The sequence below is a fragment of the Pan troglodytes genome, chromosome 11, assembly GCF_028858775.2.
Source record: "Pan troglodytes isolate AG18354 chromosome 11, NHGRI_mPanTro3-v2.0_pri, whole genome shotgun sequence".
In the NCBI taxonomy this organism is placed as follows: Eukaryota; Metazoa; Chordata; class Mammalia; order Primates; family Hominidae; genus Pan; species Pan troglodytes.
The window spans coordinates 42,100,634-42,120,701 of record NC_072409.2 but is presented as its reverse complement, the minus strand read 5'-3'; the positions used below and the strand labels follow the sequence as shown (position 1 = coordinate 42,120,701).

The 20,068-nt window shown below is 41.0% G+C and overlaps 1 protein-coding gene across 1 annotated transcript in view; it reads right to left on the bottom strand.

Moving 5' to 3' along the window:
* Positions 1-1,110: 1,110 nt before the first annotated feature.
* The window catches only part of ZNF367 (zinc finger protein 367), a 32,709-nt gene continuing 13,751 nt past the window's right edge, over positions 1,111-20,068 (bottom strand). The window contains exons 2-5 of the mRNA XM_528719.7: positions 13,301-13,451; positions 9,986-10,105; positions 7,564-7,702; positions 1,111-3,629 (exon numbers count right to left, since the gene is read on the bottom strand). Coding sequence (XP_528719.2) covers positions 3,407-3,629; positions 7,564-7,702; positions 9,986-10,105; positions 13,301-13,451 — 633 coding nt within the window. The 3' untranslated portion in view covers positions 1,111-3,406. The remainder of the gene's footprint in view (positions 3,630-7,563; positions 7,703-9,985; positions 10,106-13,300; positions 13,452-20,068) is intronic.

Below are 20,068 nucleotides of genomic sequence, written 5' to 3'. Positions count from 1 at the left end.
GCGACAGAGCAAGCCTCCGTCTCAAAAATATATATATTATATATTTAATATATAATGTATATTTTATATATATATATATATATATATGAACTTTTAGCTTCTTAGAAAAGCTTAAGATTTCAAGTTAAATAAAAGTTGGGGCCTAACTATATAGATGCCCAGAGAATTGTTTTTCTACCCTTAGGCACTAAACAACCAGGAGAATGAAAACTGGGAAACATTTTCAGCCCTGATAAGAACTAAAGCAGAACTCGTGAAAATTAGCTAGCATTAAAAAGACCAGAAGTGCCCAAGTTACCCAAAACAAGAAAGAAAAGACATGTTAAGTCCGTTTTAAAAGAGAAAATGAATCCATATTCAAGTTAAACAGGAAATCGGTCATTTTGGTTAATTTCCTCAGAACATTCAATTTTCTTGTGAGTCTCCAAATGTTTTGACTGCAAAAAGAGTATTTTAAAGTCATTTTTAATGATGACCTTCATCATAATTGCATTTAGTTTGATTGTATATACATACTTCCAGCACCTTACCTCGCTGTCAAAATCCCATCCTTACCCTGTTTAAACAGCAACTCACACTAAGGAGTTGCTTGTGATATTCTTCTGCACAAGGGTAGGACAGGCTGACCCTTGCCATTGCAAATACACAACTAAAGATCTACCAAAAATAACTGATGAAAAAAGAAAACCAATTTGCTAGACTCTTAGAAAAGTACACAGGCTTTAAATGGATTCTTGAGGAGGTGACCCCAGAGACAACCCATCCTAAATGTAAGTGAAATGAAATCCCTTTTCCTTATTACCCTAATTTAAGGCCTGGAAATGGGGTGGCAATAGTTCAATACTTATCCACAGCAGTATATTTTTAACACTGTAGTAATGAACCCGATGAGGAAGTTAAGTATCTATAACCTTAAAAGCCATAATTAAAGTAAGAAAAAGCAATCCACACTGTACTTACAACTACGCAAACATGTACTGAAATAATACTGATGGCTGAACATAAGGCTGTAGGTGATGTTTCTATCTTAAAATTTTTTATATCATGGTTATTATATTTTCGATAGGAAAACAAATGATAAAGGCTTTAAGAATGACCGTGTACTTTAAATTTTAAATTAAAATAAATTTTTATTCAAAGCATCTTTTAAAATTACAGCATGTTTATTCTTATGCTGTTAACTCTGCCAAACTACAACTTAGCCATATGAAGCATAAAACACTTCAAAAATTTGAATGTAAACCATTTTTTAAAACAAAAAGCAGTCTTAACACACCTCAAATTTTAGATACCAATGTATTTTTCCAAGTATATAGCTTATATCAAAAAGAACATTTTAAACGTTTCTAAATAGTTGTGATAATTTCTTAAACTGTTGCAATTATAGAAATAAAAAATGTTTATGAAAAAACTATTAGAGTTGACAAAAGCTGACTGGAGAAACAAGGAAAAACCCTTACTTTTGAAGGCCTTAAATGTTATCATCTGTGAATTGGCAAATATTTGTATTTGAAAAATTCTTACTACCCTTCCTTCTTTAGTTAAGTTGATCAAAGTTCAAATTTCCCAAGACTGATGAGTGTTGTTTTTAGTTCATTAAGTCACATATTTGAGAGCAAAAATTCTAGAGGAAATGCTGAAACATAAACCAAGATAATTCAGATGCTATAGTCTCTCTTACCAGCTTATAAGTGCTCCAAATTAAAATTCTATATACCACATTACAAAAAAATTCTTAGACCATTACAAATATAAATTCTCTTATTACAAAAAAATCCCTAAAGATTTGTAATTTACTGTACAGAGGAATTACATTTTTAAAGTATGTCCTCATCATACACATTATTCATAACTATCGTATCTTCTTTCATACTTTTTCTCCTCTTCAAGACATTTACATGCCTCCCCTTCCCCGTGGCTACATATTTTAAACTATCTGTGTACTATGACACATTGGGATTTTTGGATAAAGAAGCCTACTTTGTAATGTTTAAACTACATCTGTAGGAACGTCTTCAACTCAAAAAAGCTAAAAAGGCACTGAAGAGCCCATATTTCCCTCTATTACTCTGAGTTTTACTCCAATTAAGCGATCTGTAAATTACCATGCTATGCATGTCATTTAGTTCTGTTTAGAACAAAAGCCAAAATGATGGAAGTTTTGCCTACATAAAGGAGGTGGTCTGCTCAGCTCTTGATTTTTCTGTTCATGCTTCAGTACATAAAGTGGTGTTTAATAACTTTATTTGGAAAAATGGCTTCAAACCACCACACAAGTTAACACACTTGCAGTTAAAACTATTTCAGAAGCCTACTTATTTGAGTAGCTAATATTTTCTGCAGTGTTTAACTGATAGCTAAATTTAGTGAACACAAAATAGCTTGGCATGTTACTCTGAAGTAAAGCAAGAAGGTGGCTTTATGCACTGAAAATATAAATATGGAGGCTTCCATTTGCTTATAATTCTAAACAAGCAGTACAATTAAAATGTAGTGTTTGCTAACAAAAGATCTAAAACATTTCACTACAAAACAACCCTGTAGGTGTCCCTTTAGTAAAAATCCAAGTGCCAAATCTCATTACAGGGCCCTTAATATGTATTTTTAAAATTACCAATTACTATGTTACCTAGACTTTGCAAGATTAATCACTCAATTTCAGCAAATGAGAAATATGAAATGTGCAAAAGTTCCCAAGTTAACATGCTAGGGATGACAAGTGCTTTTCAAACTTAAACATTATACTGAGTTGTAAAGCCCCAGATAGAATAAGACTGATTTTGCTCCAATTTCAAAAATTCTGAACTATTGTGCATCTTACCAAGAGCCTCAAATATCTATTTTCTTCTAAGTCCATTACTTAGAACATCTTCCAAAATAGCCTCCCATTTCTCTAGCCTTAGTGGGCACAGTATTTTGCAATTAAAATTATCTATCTTACATATTTTATACTTTCTTGCTTGCTTCAGTGTTTACAGTATTGTTAAACATACTAATATATATTGTTAAAAATGATCTTATAAATAATCTGTTTTAATCTTCTTTGGCTATTTGTACCATTCTGTTTTTCAAACAAGTGTCTTATTCAGAAAGTGCTTCCTGTGAGAACTGCTTCCAATGAATGCATTAAACTTGCAAAATCTAGCTTCCCACAATATGTAGTTTTCTACCCTGTACTGTGCAGTCCATATTTACAAAATATTTTAAACTTTACGACGAATTCATTTCCATATTAAAAAAGTGCAGTTCTCTCTCACCCCATATTCTGGGGCAATAACATTCTTCATAAATTTCTACAGAATAGCAGCCTATGATAAGCAAATAAGGTGCTTAGCTTATGCCCAAGGATCTACTTTTTAAGTATGCTGGGCAGTACTTTTGTACAGTGGAAGAGTCAGTGTCCAAGCTACTGTCGGAGTGGCGCCCCAGTCAGGTTGGCAAGCTCTATGAGCGCGAGGGCTCCATGCAGGCGCTCCCGCTGCTCCTGCAGCCGGCGCTGGGCCCCTCTCTTCTCGTCGTCCTCTTCATCAGACTGAAGGTATTCCAGAGGGTCCTGCTGCTCCTGATCAGCCTTCTGAACCAGCTTGCCTTTCAAAGTGGGGGTGCGCTGCTCTCTCATTTCCCAATACCTATGTGAAATGCAGCCACATTAGTTACATGGCAGACATGAAATTTCCAAATGTTTACTTTTCTTTTAAAAAGTTCCATACCACAATATTACTTTTATGTGGTTCAGTTTATAAAGTTATAAAGTGATTTAACGTAAATTTCCTATTTATAGAGGAAAGAAACTGAAGTTCAACGAGGTTAAGAGACGTGCTCAGGTTTCCATAATAAACCTGGCAGTTCTAGATCTTCTACTCACTCTCAAATCACGTTTTTGCCATTAAACTATCACCGCCTTAAAGAGCCTGTGTGAAATGGACTTGAGTAAAATACAGAAATAGTAGAAAAAACAGTCTTTAGAAACTTATTTATCCTATCTACAGAGGGATGGTAACTTCTGACAGCGTTAACGCTGTAAATATTAAACCCACAAACTATGAAAAAGTGATTAACATCTGTGACACAGAGTTTATTCAAAAACTTAAAAACACTACCCTTATTCTGTTACATGGCCAACTGATAATTTACAAGAGAAAATGCAAATGCTCAACTCTTTGGTAACTAAAGAAATGCGTATTTAGGCTGGGCGCAGTGGCTCACGCCTGTAATCCTAGCACTTTGGGAGGCAAGGCAGGCAGATCACTTGAGGTCAAGAGTTCAAAACCAGCCTGGCTAACATGGTGAAAACCCCTCTGTACTAAAAATACAAAAAAATTTGCCGGGCATGGTGGCAGGCACCTGTAATCCCAGCTACTCCAGAGGCTGAGGCAGGAGAATGACTTGAACCTGGGAGGCGGAGGTTGCAGCAAGCTGAAGTCGGGCCGCTGCACTCCATCCAGGGTGACAGAGCGAGACTCCGTTTCAAGAAAAAAAAAAAAAAAGAAAAATGCATTTTAAATGACAGTAACAGATCATATAAAACTGTCCATACAAAGCCTTGTATATTAATGTTCATAGTAGCTTTATATGTAATAGCCAAAAATAACCCAAATGCCCATCGAGAGAATAAACAAACTACATTTGTATAAAACTACTATTTTATAGTGACAGCAGATCAGTGTTGTATGGGGGGAAGGGGGACAGGGAGGAATGTGTAGTTCGTTTCACAAAGGGGGCACGAAGAAACTTGGAAATGATGGATATGTTCACCATCTTGATTGTGGAGATGGTGTCACAGTATATACATGTCAAAAATGTATCAAATTGTATACTTTAAAATGTATCAAACTGTACACTTTAAATGTATCATAATTTCTTATATGCTACTTATATACCAACAAAGCTGTTTTTATTTATTTTTATTTTATTTTTCGAGACAGAGTCTCACTTTGTCACCCAGGCTGGAGGGCAGTGGCACAATCTTGGCTCACTGCAACCTTCGCCTCCTGGGTTCAAACTATTCTCGTGCCTCAGCCTCCTGAGTAGCTGGAATTATAGGCGCCCACCACCATGCCTGGCTAATTTTTTTTTTTTTGGAGACGGAGTTTCACTCTTCTTGCCCAGGCTAGAGTGTAATGACGGGATTTTACCATGTTGACCAGGCTGGTCTTGATCTCCCGACCTCAGGTGATCTGCCTGCCTAGGCCTCCCAAAGTGCTGGGATTACAGGTGTGAGGCACCGCACCAGGCCTGTATTTTTAGTAGAGATGGGGTCCTGCCATTTAGCCAGGCTGATCTTGAACTCCTGACCTCAGGTGATCCACCCACGTCAGCCAAAGTGCTGGGATTACAGGCGTGAGCCACCGCACCCAGCCCCAACAAAGCTGTTTTTAAAATTACATACCAAAAAAAAAAAAAAAAATACAACTACCAAATTTCAGGAAATCCAGACTACTTAAAGTGGAAAAGTTTTGGCAATGCCCACAGAGGTCTAAAAAAAGAAGTGCAAATTGTTCAGTATGACTTGAAGGATGACTAGAAGAGGAGAATGGCAAAAGATAAGTTCAGCAAGTCAGCAGGAACCAGGTAAGGAAGGACTTTGAATTCCATAATAAAGGGTTTAGTCTTTAGACTGAGGATCATACTGACATTTTAGAAAGATCCCTCTGGCAGGATCATGGAAAATGGATTGAGAGCATTCAAGTGGCTGAATTTGAGTTAGTAAGGAGGTAGATGTCATAACTTGGTCACTGAGTAGACAGCAGAAAGACAAGGAGGCGAGGTGCGGTGGCTCATGCCTGTAATCCCAACACTTTGGGAGGCCAAGGTGCGAGAATCACTTGAGGCCAGGAGTTTGAGACCAGCGTGGGCAACGTGACAAGACCCAGTCTCTACAAAAAACTTAAAAATTAGCTGGGCATGGTGGCACACACCTGTGGTCCCAGCTACTCAGGGGGCTGAAGTGGGAGGATCACTTGAGCCCAGGAGGTCAAGGCTCAATGAGCTAATAATCCTGCTACTACAGTCCAGTCTTGACAACGGAGTAAGACCCTGTCTCGGAAAAAAAAAAAAAAAAAAAAAAAAAAAAGACACGGATGACCAGTAAGCTTCTGGCTGGGACACAATTAGAAATAATGGGAGCAGTAGGAGCCAACCAGGAGAAAGAGGAGGGGAGGAAGTGATGGAGATATTTAGTTTAAGGTACCCCTAGAATAGTCCATCTAAACAATTTCTATGACAGTGCTAACAAATTTCCCTGGACGTGAATAATCAAATAGTATTTCCAGATTCCATTATCTAATTCTTATGTATTTTTATCCAAACAAAACAGAGTTTATTCCTTCAAATATTTATCAAGGCCCAGAAGCTCTGCTAGGCCCTAGGCTTACCATAATAAACAAGACAAATATCCCTGCCCGGGGAAGCTTTCAGTCTGGCAGGGAAGGTATAAAATAAACAAATAAATGTGTGATAGATGTTTTGAAAAGGAAAATGAAAGTATCTGTTAAGTTGGTCCCAGCCCGTTTGTTGCTGAGCAGGTCAGGGAGGCCTTCCTGAGTAAGAGATGAAGGTGAGCAAGAGGCTAAGCCAAGTGGGGAGTGAGTGCTCCAGGCAGAGGAAGCAGGGTGCACACAGGCCCTCATACAAAGGCACCTGTGTTGAGAAACCCACAGCCAAGCATGGCAGGGGACAGTTGCCTTATCAGAGGGAGGCAGGGCTATGGCAGCACAGCTAGGAATCCTGGACTTTACCCTAAGCAGCCAGTGAAGCCTGTGTGAGGCCTGAGCAGCTGCTGCTGGCTCGTGTACAGCAGACAGGCCCTTCAACTGAAATATCCTTAGAGAAATTCTTTTATACTGGCCCCCTTGTTGCCATTGGAAAAAATTAAATTGGTGTTTTTGGAACCTCACCTAAGAAGAACCACTAACATCTATCCCTGGTGTTTTTTTGTTTTGTTTTGCTTTGTTTTGAGACAGGGTCTCACTCTGTCACCCAGGCTGGAGTACAAGAGTGCAGTGGGGCCATCTTGGCTCACTGCAACCTCCGTCTCCCAGGTTCAAGCGATTCTTCTGCCTCAGTCTCCCGAATAACTGGGATTATAGGCGCGTGCCACTACTGCCCAAGAAATTTTTGTATTTTTAGTAAAGATGGGGTTTCACTAAGTTGACCAGACTGTTCTCAAACTCCTGACCTCAGGCGATCCCCCACCTCGGCTGTCTATCCCTGTTTTAATTGGCACGTAGCTAAGGCTAACATAAAGAAAATGAAGAAGGTTGCATTCATGACGAATGAAATACAATACATATAAAACATTTTTTCAAAATGGGAAAACTCTTCCTTTTAAAATAAACTGTAGTCTGGGCACTCTAATTATACTGTAATTTTCTATCACACACAGATCCTAAGATCCTAATACCACTCATAACAATTTTATAGAAAATCAGGGGTCATTTCTAATTATGTTATAAAATGTGTATAAATGCAGCTTATTTAAAATGAGAGGCGTGTCCAAGTCCCTAACATAGCCCCAGCCCGCGCTGTGCATCTTCACGGTGGACTAAAGGCAGCATTCCTGACCTCGCCAGCCACTCGGCCGCGGCCTTGTTGTCGGCAGCCTGATGTTTGCTGAGTGTGTCCGTGGGCTCCTCTCTCTTCAGCCTGGCGTAGGGGTGCTTCGGACAGTGGCGGTTTGCATGGGTGAATCTGCTCAGGCAGCCTTCAAAACACAAGGTTAACACCTGTCACGATCTGGACATCCAGCACATAGACATGTGGAAAACATTCAGTTTCACTGGTATCCAGAAAAGTAAATTAATATGGTGAAATTTAGGATCTATAATTTGGAGGAGAAAACAATCAAACCAGCACAGTCTCATCAGTGCTAGAGCGGGGACAGGAAGACAGTCACATTTTGGTCGTGGCCATGTGTGTCCAACACCATTGGAAAGTGATTTATTAGCATGAGTTCAAAATGTTCAAAATGGCAGGGCGTGGTGGCTCACGCCTGTAATCCCAGCACTTTGGGAGGCCAAGGCAGGCGAATCACTTGAGATCAGGAGCTAGAGACCAACCTGGCCAACAAGGCAAAATGCCATCTCTACTAAAAATACGAAAATTAGCCAGGTGTGGTGGTCTCTGCCTGTAATCCCAGCTACTCAGGAGGCTGAGACAGGAGAATAGCTTGAACCCGGGAGGCAGAGGTTGCCGTGAGCCGAGATCACGCCATTGCACTCCAGCCTGGCGACAGAGCCAGACTCCATCGCAGGGGTGGGGTGGAGTTCAAAACCTCAGACCCGAGAATTCCATTTGTGGATTCCAACATAAGGAAGCATCCCAAAAGATGAACAAAGCTACACGTGTGAAAACATTCCCCTCAGCTTTGTTGGTAACAAGAACATTTAAAAAACAAATTAAATATTCAGACCAGGTGCAGTGGCTCATGCCTGTAATCCCAACACTTTGGGAGGCCGAGGCGGGTGGATCACCTGAGGTCAGCAGTTCAAAACCAGCCTGGCCAACATGGTCCCCCATCTCTACTAAAAATACAAAAATTAGCCGGACATGGTGGCACAAGCCTGTAATTCCAGCTACTCCAGAGGCTGAGGCAGGAGAATTGCTTGAACTCAGGAGGCGAAGGTTTCAGTGAGCCAAGATCGTGCCACTGTACTCCAGCCTGGGCGAAAAGTGAGACTCCATCTCAAAACAATAATAAATAAATAAATAAATAAATGCTGGGCGCAGTGGCTCACGCCTGTAATCCCAGCACTTTGGGAGGCCAAGGTGGACGAATCACCTGAGATTGGGAGTTCAAGACCAGCCTGACCAACATGGAGAAACCCCATCTCTACTAAAAATACAAAATTAACTGGGTATGGTCGCGTATGCCTGTAATCCCAGCTACTCGGGAGGCTGAGGCAGGAGAATCGCTTGAACCCAGGAGGCGGAGGTTGCGGTGAGCTGAGATGGCACCATTGCACTCCAGCCTGGGCAACAAGAGCAAAACTCCGTCTCAAAAAATAAATAAACAAATATTCATTATTCAACATAGAGGAAACCATTGCATATAGGCTTAAGCAAACTTGCTGGATGAAAACTTTGCAGACTTTTGCAACATTTGTAATAATCAAGAAAATTACAGAGCAACAGGACAGATTGAACGGAACTTCAAATATACTGTAACTGCATAAAAATGTGCATCTTTAGAAACTGATAAAAGATTAAGAAAATCACTTAGGATAATATGCTTACTTCACTTTAGTAATTAAAAAGTTTAAAATGTTGCTCCAAAGGCTGTATTTACTTTTACAGATTTTTCTACTGCCTACAACTGGATATAGTATCTTTAATTGCCCTTTAAGGTTTCATCAAAAAGGATTACTTTATTTAAAAATCAATTATTTCTTAAGCCAGGCACAGAAAGACAAACATCACTTGTTCTCACTTATTTGTGGGATCTAAATATCAAAACAATTGAACTCATGGAGATAGACAGTAGAACAATGGTGCCCAGAGGCCAGGAAGGGGAACTGGGGGATGAGGGGCAGGTAAGGATGGTTAATAGGTACCAAAAATAGAAAGAATGAATAAGACCTAGTATTTTATAGCACAAGGTGACTATAGTCAATAATAATTTAACTGTACATTCTAAAATAAGTTAAGAGTATAACGGGATTATTTGTAACACAAAGGACCCATGCTTGAGGGGATGGATAGCCCATTTACCATGTGATTATTATGCATTGCATGTCTGTATCAAGTATCTCATGTACCCTGTAAATATGTATACCTACTGTGTACCCACAAAAATCAAAACCAACAAATTTTTAAAATCAATCATTTCTGAGAAATTCAGCATGTATCACAATTATCAAAGAAAGCTTATAAAGTTTCATAAAATTTATATTAAAAAATCTTTCCCCTCAAAAAAATTCAAGGAAAGGATATTTTAACTGTTAAGTCACAACTAGTTATTCCATAAACTTAACTTCTAACACCATACCATTTTCTGAACAAACAAAAGGTTTCTCTCCGGTGTGAAGACGCTGATGTGTTTTGAGCTGTCCACTTTGAACAAAGGCTTTTCCACAGTCTGGATAGTCACACAGATAGGGCCTCTCACCTAAGTAGACAGATGTTAGATATTATATCTGAGATAATAAGGCCAGAAGAGGAGGGGGATGGGGAGAGAATCAGCCTTTATATAGGTCATGACTCCCAATAACAATAAAACATGTCATGGCCCCTACTGAGCTGCAGGTGGAAATGCTAATGGCAGCACTTGGGTGGCATCAATGACTATCTGCTGGGGAACACAATCTATTCTTTAGGCCTTGAGGTTATCATCTTGAGCTTATCCCATATTTTTTCTCCCTCATACTCCAAATCACTAGATCTTGCTGATTCTTCACTATGTCTTCCACCCACTCCTGCCTTCCCACTCAGCTTCCCCTGGTCAGACGGGCAGCCCTCCCACTAGGATGAACCCTCCGACAGCCTCCTGGCCGGCCTCTCGTTTCTCCCCCTGCACAGCAATCCCAGAGTAGCTGGCATAGAAATCTGCTTTTGTCATACCAACTAGCTCCTGAACCACCCCCAAATCCTATTACACACCTTGGACAACTAAAAATTATCTGCTGACTTAAATGGTCCTCTAAGATCGGCACTCTAGGCAATCTCACCAACCTCATTAGCTACTGGGGTTAAGGGGCAGAGTTTATCCTTACTTCCCTCCTGGAGAATCATTCCAGCCAGGAGGCAGTTCCTCATCTTGTTCTAATCCTTGAAAATCCTATTTTCTCTGCCCATTCAAATCTTCCCAATCCTGTAGGCTCTCAGTGAGATTCTTCCTATCTCCCCAAATAACTGAATTCTTCCTATCTACCTCCAAATAATTGAACTTTGTATACCTTCATTAACCTGGGGTCCTGTGTTGTTTATGTGTCATGGTAGTCTCCTGCAAAGATTCCTAGTACCTTATACTTCACTTAAATTCCTATAGACAACACAGTGCCAGGCTCAAGTGCTGAAAAATTTGTTCAATGATAATTAAACATTATTTATTGAAAAAAACATTATTTAATCAACAATTGTACATTAGTTTGCATTTTCCAGTATAACTCAAAGAACAATAACAAGTCCTCCCTAAATTTCTCATTATTTAGAGACATAATAAATGGTTGTGATAGTTGAATACAAGTTAAAATAAAACACAGATATAGGGGGATTGTTTAAAATAGTAAGGGAAAAGCTTTTTACAAAATATGCTAATAGGGCTCAACTATCCCTTAGGGATCCTCCTTTCAGTTCCTTGATGTACAGACATCTAGGCTGATGCCTGGGGTATCAGGTGACACAGTGAGGTAGTGGTGATCAGGACGGCACTCAGCCCTTTCTTCATTCTGCCACATAGTCTTGAATCTTACCCACACTGGCAACTCTACGGCCTACAAACCAGTTATCCAGGGGATATTTTAGAATATTTAGATTGAAAAAAATATATAAAAATTCTGAAAATTAGAATGTTTCATTAAGTAATCATTTTACTAATGGTATCTAAAGTCAAAACTTCTAGACACCTTAGTTTATAATGATTTAAAATTCAAACATTACCCCTTTCCAGGGATTTAACTTAAAAAAACCTCTATTCTGTCATATCATTTAAATATATATTTTCAAAAACCACAAGTTAAAAAAAAGTGAGAAACAGGTGAGCACCGTAAACATGGTGGAAAAAAATAGGGGACTGAGGGTTACAGGCTTAAGTTCTAAACCAGTACTGCCCAATGAAAGACAATATGAACCACTTCTAGAAGGCACATTAGAAAAAGTAAAGAGAAAGAGGTGAAATAATTTTTTTTTTTTTTTGAGATTGAGTTTTGTTCTTGTTGCCCAGGCTGGAGTGCAATGTCACATCTTGGCTCACCGCAACCTCCACCTCCCGGGTTCAAGTGATTCTCCTGCCTCAGTTTCCCGAGTAACTGAGATTACAGGAATGTGCCACCACACCTGGCTAATTTTGTATTTTTAGTAGAGATGGGGTCTCTCCATGTTGGCCAGGCTGGTCTTGAACTCCTGACCTCAGGTGATCCACCCACCTCGGCCACTCAAAGTGCTGGGATTACAGGCGTCAGCCACCGCACCCAGCCATGAAATTAATTTTAATAATGTATTTTATTTAATCCAATTTATCTAAAAGTGTCATTTCAATACATAATCAACAGTAAAAATTATTGTTTACTCTTTTTTTCATATTAAGTATGTTTTATATTACTGCCCATCTCAATTTAGACTACCCACATTTCAAGTGCTCAGGAGTCACAGTAGCTACTGTATGGGGCAGTGTAGCTCTAGCTTTAAAGGTATGAGAGACTGATTGTAAGCAGGTAGTAGTTGGATTTTTGGCACTTCAGTTTCCTCACCTGTAAACTATTAGATGAACTATAAGGTTCCTTCCTTTGGGGCCAACTTTATAGCGAGAACAAGGGCCCTCTATACTTTTTTTTTTTGGCTCTCTAAATGATATTTAAAATGCAAATATAATTTCCATATGCAAATAAAGATGTACCATAATCTTGAGATGGCTGCCTACCATAGTTCACCACAGATTTAATGCTTAGGTCAAATGTCCTGATAGCACAGTGAGGACTCTAAACATTCTATTAAAAACTTGACAATTAATGTTTTTGGCCTACAGATGAATTTTAACAATTACATAGATAAAAGTATATCAAGTACAATTTGGGCAAGTAGGGGGTAAAACTAAATTTGCCAATAACATGACTATGACATCTAGGTTAATTACCATGATAACTTTAGAAATCACATGTAACCAGTATTCATAAAACCACCACTCTCCACCAAAAAGAAACTGACTATACTGCCTTTTTAAAAAACTTCATAACTAATAGTGGTAATAAGAAAATATAAAGCAACTAAAAAGTTAATTTATTAATCAATATCAAATCAGCATTCAGTTAAGTGTTACTTCTGGCCAGGCGCGGTGGCTCACGCCTGTAATCCCAGCACTTTGGGAGGCCAAGGCAGGTGGATCACAAGGTCAGGAGTTCGAGACCAGCCTGACCAACATGGTGAAACCCCATCTCTACTAAAAATACAAAAATTAGCTGGGCGTGGTGGCACACACCTGTAATCCCAGCTACTCAGGAGGCTGAGGCAAGAGAATTGCTTGAACCCAGGAGGCGGAGCTTGCAGTAAGCCAAGATCGCGCCACTGCACTCCAGCCTGGGCAACAGAGCAAGACTATCTCAAAAAAAGTGTTACTTCTGGCAGTCTCTATAAAATTTGCTCAACTTACCTGTATGAGTCCTTTTGTGAGCCTGGAGCGATTTCTCCCGTGGAAACACCCTATTACAGATGTTACAACGGATTCTGCTGGATGAATGCTCTCCTTCATTTATTAAATCGCGGACAGTGTCTGCTCTGGGCCTACCACGTCGGATTCCATCCTGTTGATAATTTTTATAAACATTAATATAATTTATTTAACGCTACTCATTAAAGCAACGTATCATAATATAACTTTCAAAAATCTTTCTTGGGAGCTGGGCGCAGCGGCACACACTTATAGTCCCAGCTATTTAGGAGGCTGAGGTAGGAGGATCGCTTGAGGCCAGGAGTTCGAAGCAGCATAGCACAAAACATTTTTGTTTTGTCTCTAAAAACAAAGCAAAAGTCTTTCTTAAGGGACATCGTAAAAATGGTGAGGCAGGTAACTCCAATGGCCCATCCCTCCACAGATGACTAAAAAATCAAGCAAAAACTGTCAGATCAGCTTTGTCACAACTCCAGAAAATACATTTATAGCAACTCAGCAAACTGAATATAAAAGCAACTTGAAACAGTAGAAAAGCTTTGCAGCATTTTGACTTGCCCTCTCTCTTTCCCTTCCCCAGTGGCAGTCTTGAAGACAGCAGCCTGCATTCTCAGTCTGGGAACCTACTCCTTTAGTCCCTGCTTCCAGAGGAAGAGATTCTGAAAGAATTGCGTTTGCCTGTTTTGAGCCTGCGGGTTACCTAAAGGACTGACACAAGACATTGGTCTTTGCTTTCCCTAACTTGGAACAGGGCAGAGAGGTGTCTCTTCAGAGGGTATTGCTCAAAAAACTTGTAAGGCAAATCACCTGCAGCCACCTGGGGCAAAAGATTTCAGTTGAGGCAAACAGACACACCAACAGCCTGAGAGGAAAAGCTGGGAGAAAGTTTCTTTTGGAAATTAGGGCATTCAACAATGTCCACTTATACTAAGGTTAGGAATTTAGAAAGTCATGCATATATGCCCAGGGCAGGAAGCATGCTCAGAAAAGATCTGAAAAGACCCTTTAGCTGAACTTTCAGCTCAGCACAAGCAGGAAATGAGGCTAGAGTAGAGTTGTAAACAGCAGGGCTAAGCAACCACAGTGTCCCCCAACACAGCCATTCTGCAAAGACTGGGAGAAGGTGGTTGTCCTCCTTTCTTTCTACTCTTTTTTGGGGGATGGTGGAGGGAAGCTCTAGGTATTCAAAAAAGTCTGTCAAAACACTAGTGGTGGCTCAGCCTATAATCCCAGTGACTCAGGTGGGAGGATCACTTGAGCAAAGGAGTTCAAGGCTACAGTGAGTTATGATGCCTCTGCACTGTAGCCTGAGTGACAGAGTGAGACCCCATCTCTAAAAAACAAAAAACAAAGTGTCGGGCGTGGTAGCTTACACCTATAATCCCAGCACTTTGAGAGGCTGAGGCCAGTGGATCACCTGAGGTCAGGAGTTCAAGACCAGCCTGGCCAACATGGCGAAACCCCATCTCTACTAAAAATACAAAAATTAGCCAGGCATAGTGGCACACACCACTAGTCCCAGCTACTCAGGAGGCTGACGCAGGAGAATTGCTTGAACCCGAGAGGTGGAGGTTGCAGTGAGCTGAGATCGCGCCACTGCACCCTGGCCTGGGTGACAGAGCAAGACTCCATCTCAAAAAAACAAAAAACAAACAAACAAAAAAAGCATCAGCTGAACACAGGCTAAGAAAGAGACTTTAGAGAACAAACACAACAAAGAACACAGAATTTGGAAAGAGTTTAGAACACTCACTAAACAACTACAACTCATAGCAAACAACAAAAACTCAGAAGGAAGGGTCTGATTTCCGGAGTCACCACATTATAATATTCAAAACCTCCAGTTTTCAACAAAATGTTACAAAGCATGTGAAGAAATAAAAACAGTATGGTACATACACAGGAGAAATTAACACAAAGAGACTGAGAAGAAGAACAGACACTGGACTTACTAGACAAAGATTTTAAATCAACTGTCTTAAATGTGTTCAATGAGCTAATGGAAATGATGGACAAAGAATAATAAGAAGCCTGGGTAACATAGCAAGACCCCCTTTCTAAAAGGAATAAAAATAAATTAGCCAGGCATGGTGGCACTTCTCCCAAGCTACTTGGGAGGCTGAGGTGGGAGAATTACTTGACCCTGCAAGGTCAAGGCTGCAGTGAGCCATGATTACACCACTGCTCTCCAGCCTCGGCAATAGAGCAAGACCCTGTCTCAAAAAAAAAAAAAAAAAAAAAAAAAAAAAGGAAAAAGGAAAAAGAATGACAAGAAACCAGGAGAACAATGTCTCAACAAACAGAAAACCAACAAAGAGACAGAAATTATAAAAAAGAAACAAATAGATATCCTGGAGCTGAAACGTACAATAACTAAAACAAAACAAAAAAAAAAACTTCACTAGAGGATTTCAATGGCAGATTTGAACTGACAGAACAATCAGCCAACTTGAAGATAGGTCAGTTGAATTTACCCAGTCTGAAGAACAGAAAGAAAAAAGAAGGAAGAGAAATCAACAGAGTCTAAGATGCCTATGGAACACCATCAAGCATACCAACATACATATAACTGGAGTCATAGAGGCAAGAGAGGAAAGGGAAAGAATATTTGAAGAAATAATGACAGAAAACTTCCCAAATTTGATGTGACACAAATCTAAACATCCAAGAAGCTCAATACACTTCAAGAAAAATAAAGGGATCCACACCAAGACATTTTGTAATCAAACTGTCAAATGACAAAAAGAATCTTGAAAGCAGCAAGAAAGTAGTGACTTGGATAAGCACCGTGGCTCCAGCCTATAATCCCAACACTTTGGGAGGCCAAGGCAGGAGGATCACTTGAATCCAGGAGTTTGAGACCAGCCTGGGAAACGTAAGGAGACCTCATGTCTACAAATAATTTAAAAATTATCCAAGTGTGGGGGTACACGCCTGTGGTCCCAGCTACTCAGGAGGCTGAGGAAGGAGGATAAGCTGAGCCTGGGAGGTCAAGGCTGCAATGAGCCATGATCGCGCCACTGGACTTCAGCCTGGGGACAAAACAAGACCAGGCCTCAAAAGGAAAAGAAAGTGGTTCATCATGTAAAAGGGGTCCTCGATAAGATTAACAGCTGATTGGGAGGCCAAGGTGGGCAGATCACAATGTCAGGAGCTCGAGACCGGCCTGACCAACATGGCGAAACCCTGCCTCTACTAAAACTACAAAAATTAGGCCGGGCACCGTGGCTCAAGCCTGTAATCCCAGCACTTTGGGAAGCCGAGGCGGGCAGATCACCTGAGGTCAAGAGTTCGAGACCAGCCTCAACATGGAGAAACCCTGTCTCTACTAAAAATACAAAATTAGCCGGGCATGGTGGTGCATGCCTGTAATCCCAGCTACTCGGGAGGCTGAGGCAGGAGAATTACTTGAACCTGGGAGGCAGAGGTTGTGGTGAGCCAAGATCGCACCATTGCACTGCAGCCTGGGCAACAAGAGCGAAGTTCCGTCTCAAAAAAAAAAAAAAAAAAAATTAGCCAGGTGTGGTGGCGCACACTTGTAATCCCAGCTACTCAGGAGGCTGAGGCAGGAGAATCACTTGAACCTGGGAGATGGAGTTTGCAGTAAGCCAAGATTGCGCCCCTGCACTCCAGCCTGGCAGACAGTGTGAGATGCCATCTCAAAAAAAAAAAATTTTTTTTTAAATTAGCAAGGTGCAGTGGTGTGTGCCTATAGTCCCAGCTACTCAGGAGGCTGAGGCAGGAGGATCACTTGAGCCCAGGAGTTCAAGGCTATAGTGAGCTATGATCACACCACTGCACTCCAGCCTGGGCAACAGAGCAAGACCCTATCTCTTAAATTTCAGCACTTTGGGAGGCTGAGGTGGGCAGGTCACAAGGTCAAGAGATCAAGACCAACCTGGCCAACATGGTGAAACCCTGACTCTACTAAAAATACAAAAATTAGCTGGGCATGGTGGCACGCGCCTATAGTCCCAGCTACTCAGGAGGCTGAGGCAGGAGAATCACTTGAACCCAGAAGGCGCAGGTTGCAGTGAGCCGAGTTCGCACCACTGCACTCCAGCCTGGCGACGGAGCTAGACTCCATCTCCAAAAAAAAGAAAGAAAGAAACAAAAGAAAAGAAGAAAGAACTGTGAAAGGACAGAAAAACTTATAACTTTTAGAAATATATATACACCTAAGAACAGAGCCTCCTGCAAAAGGTGACAGAATTAAAAGGAGAAATAGTTCAAAAACAGCTGGAGTCTTTGATACCCTACTTCCTTTACTTCTTTCTTTTTTTTTTTTTTTTTTGAGACAGGTTCTCACTCTTGTTGCCCAGGCTGGAGTGCAGTGATGCAGTCTCAGCTCACTGCAACCTCCACCTCCCAGGTTCAAGCGATTCTCCTGCCTCAGCCTCCCGAGTAGCTGGGATTACAAGTGCCCACCACCACGCCTGGCTAATTTTTTTTTTTTTTTTTTTTTTTTTTTTTTTGTATTTTTAGTAGAGACGGTTTCACCTTGTTGGCCAGGCTGGTCTTGAACTCCTGGCCTCAAGTGATCCGCCCACCTCGGCCTCCCGGAGTGTTGGGATTACAGGCGTGAGCCCCTGTGCCCAGTTAATACCCTACTTTCAATAATGAATAAGACAACTAGGCAGAAGATCCACAAAGATATTCTCCAACATAGACCATACGTTAGACCACAAAAAAGTCTCACTAAATTTTAAAAGACTGAAAGCATTCCAAGTATCTTCTCTGACCTCATGGAATGAAACTTTACAGAAGGAAAACAGGAACAAATATATAGAAATTAAACAACACACTTTTTGTTTTTGAGACGGAGTCTTGCTCTGTTGCCCAGGCCCGAGTGCAGTGGCATGATCTCAGCTCATTGCAACCTCCACCTCCCGGGTTCCAGCAATTCTCCTGCCTCAGCCTCCTGAGCAGCTGGGACTATAGGTGTGTGCCACCACACCCAGATAATTTTTGTATTTTTAGTAGAGACATGGTTTCACCATATTGACCAGGCTGGTCTTGAACTCCTGACCTCGTGATCCACCCGCCTTGGCCTCCCAAAGTGCTGGAATTACAAGCATGAGCCCCCGTGCCCGGCCCAACACACTCTTAAATAGCCGATGGGTCAAAGAAGAAATCACAAGGGAAAAAAGAAAATACTTTGACACAAATAATACCAAAAACACAACATACCAAACTTATAGGATACAATTCAAGAATTAGATGACTTAAAATTGATAAGATAGCAATGCTATCCAAAGCAATCTTACAGCCACAATGCAATCTCTATTAAAATTCCAGGGGTTTTTTTTCTTTTTTTTTTTTCTTGCAGAAATGGAAAAGGCTATCCTCAAGTTCATATGGAATTATAGGAGGCTCCAAATAGCCAAAATAATCTTGAAAAAGAGAACAAAACAGGAGGACTCACACTTCCCAATTTCAAAACTTACTACTAAGCACTGGCAATTAAGACAGTGTGGTAATGGCATAAGGAAAGACATATAGACCAATGAAATAAAATTTAGAGTACAGAACCTAACCTATACATGAAAGGCCAATTGATTTTCAACAAGGGACCCAAGAACATTCAACAGAGAAAGAATAGTCTCTTTAACAAATGGTTCTGGGATAACTGGATTTCCATATACAAAAGGATAAAGTTAGACCCCTACCTTACACTATATACAAAAACTAACTCAAAATGTACCACAGAGCTAAATATAAGAACTAAAACTATAGAGCTCTTAGCTGGACACGGTAGCCCATGCCTGTAATCCCAGCACTTTGGGAGGCCGAGGTGGGTGGATTGTTTCAGCCCAAAAATTCGAGATCAGCCTGGGCAACATGGTGAAATCTCATTTCTACCAAAAATACAAAAAGTTAGCAGAGCAGGGTGGCACATGCCTGGAGTCCCAGCTACTCAGGAGGCAGAGGTTGCAGTGAGCCAAGATCATGCCACTGCATTCCAGCCTGGGCAACAGAGTGAGACCCTGTCTCAAAAAAACAAAAACAAGGCCGGGCGCGGTGGCTCACGCCTGTAATCCCAGCACTTTGGGAGGCCGAGGCGGGCGGATCACGAGGTCAGGAGATCAAGACCATCCTGGCTAACACGATGAAACCCCGTCTCTACTAAAAGTACAAAAACTTGGCCGGGCGCAGTGGCTCACGCCTGTAATCCCAGCACTTTGAGAGGCTGAGGCGAGTGGATTACGAGGTCAAGAGATCGAGACCATCCTGGCTAACATGGTGAAACCCCGTCTCTACTAAAAATAAAAAAATTAGCCGGGCGCGGTGGCGGGCACCTGTAGTCCCAGCTACTCGGGAGGCTGAGGCAGGAGAATGGCGTGAACCCGAGAGGCGGAGCTTGCAGTGAGCCGAGATCACGCCACTGCACTCCAGCCTGGGCAACAGAGTGAGCCAAGATCACGCCACTGCACTCCAGCCTGGGCAACAAAGCGAGCCTCCGTCTCCAAAAAAAAAAAAAGACTGTAATGCTCTTAAAATAAAAACAGGGATGACTCTTCTTGACTTTGTATTTTTTTTAATGGATTCTTAGATATGGCACCAAGAACTAAGCAACAAAAGAATAAATTGGACTGAATCAAAATGTAAAACTTTTGTACATCACAGGACATTACAAAGAAAACGAAAGGCCATCCTACAGAATGGGAGATTATTTATTTGCAAACCATACATCTGATAAGGGCCTAGTATCAAGGATATAAAAAGACCTCTTAGAACTCAACAACAACA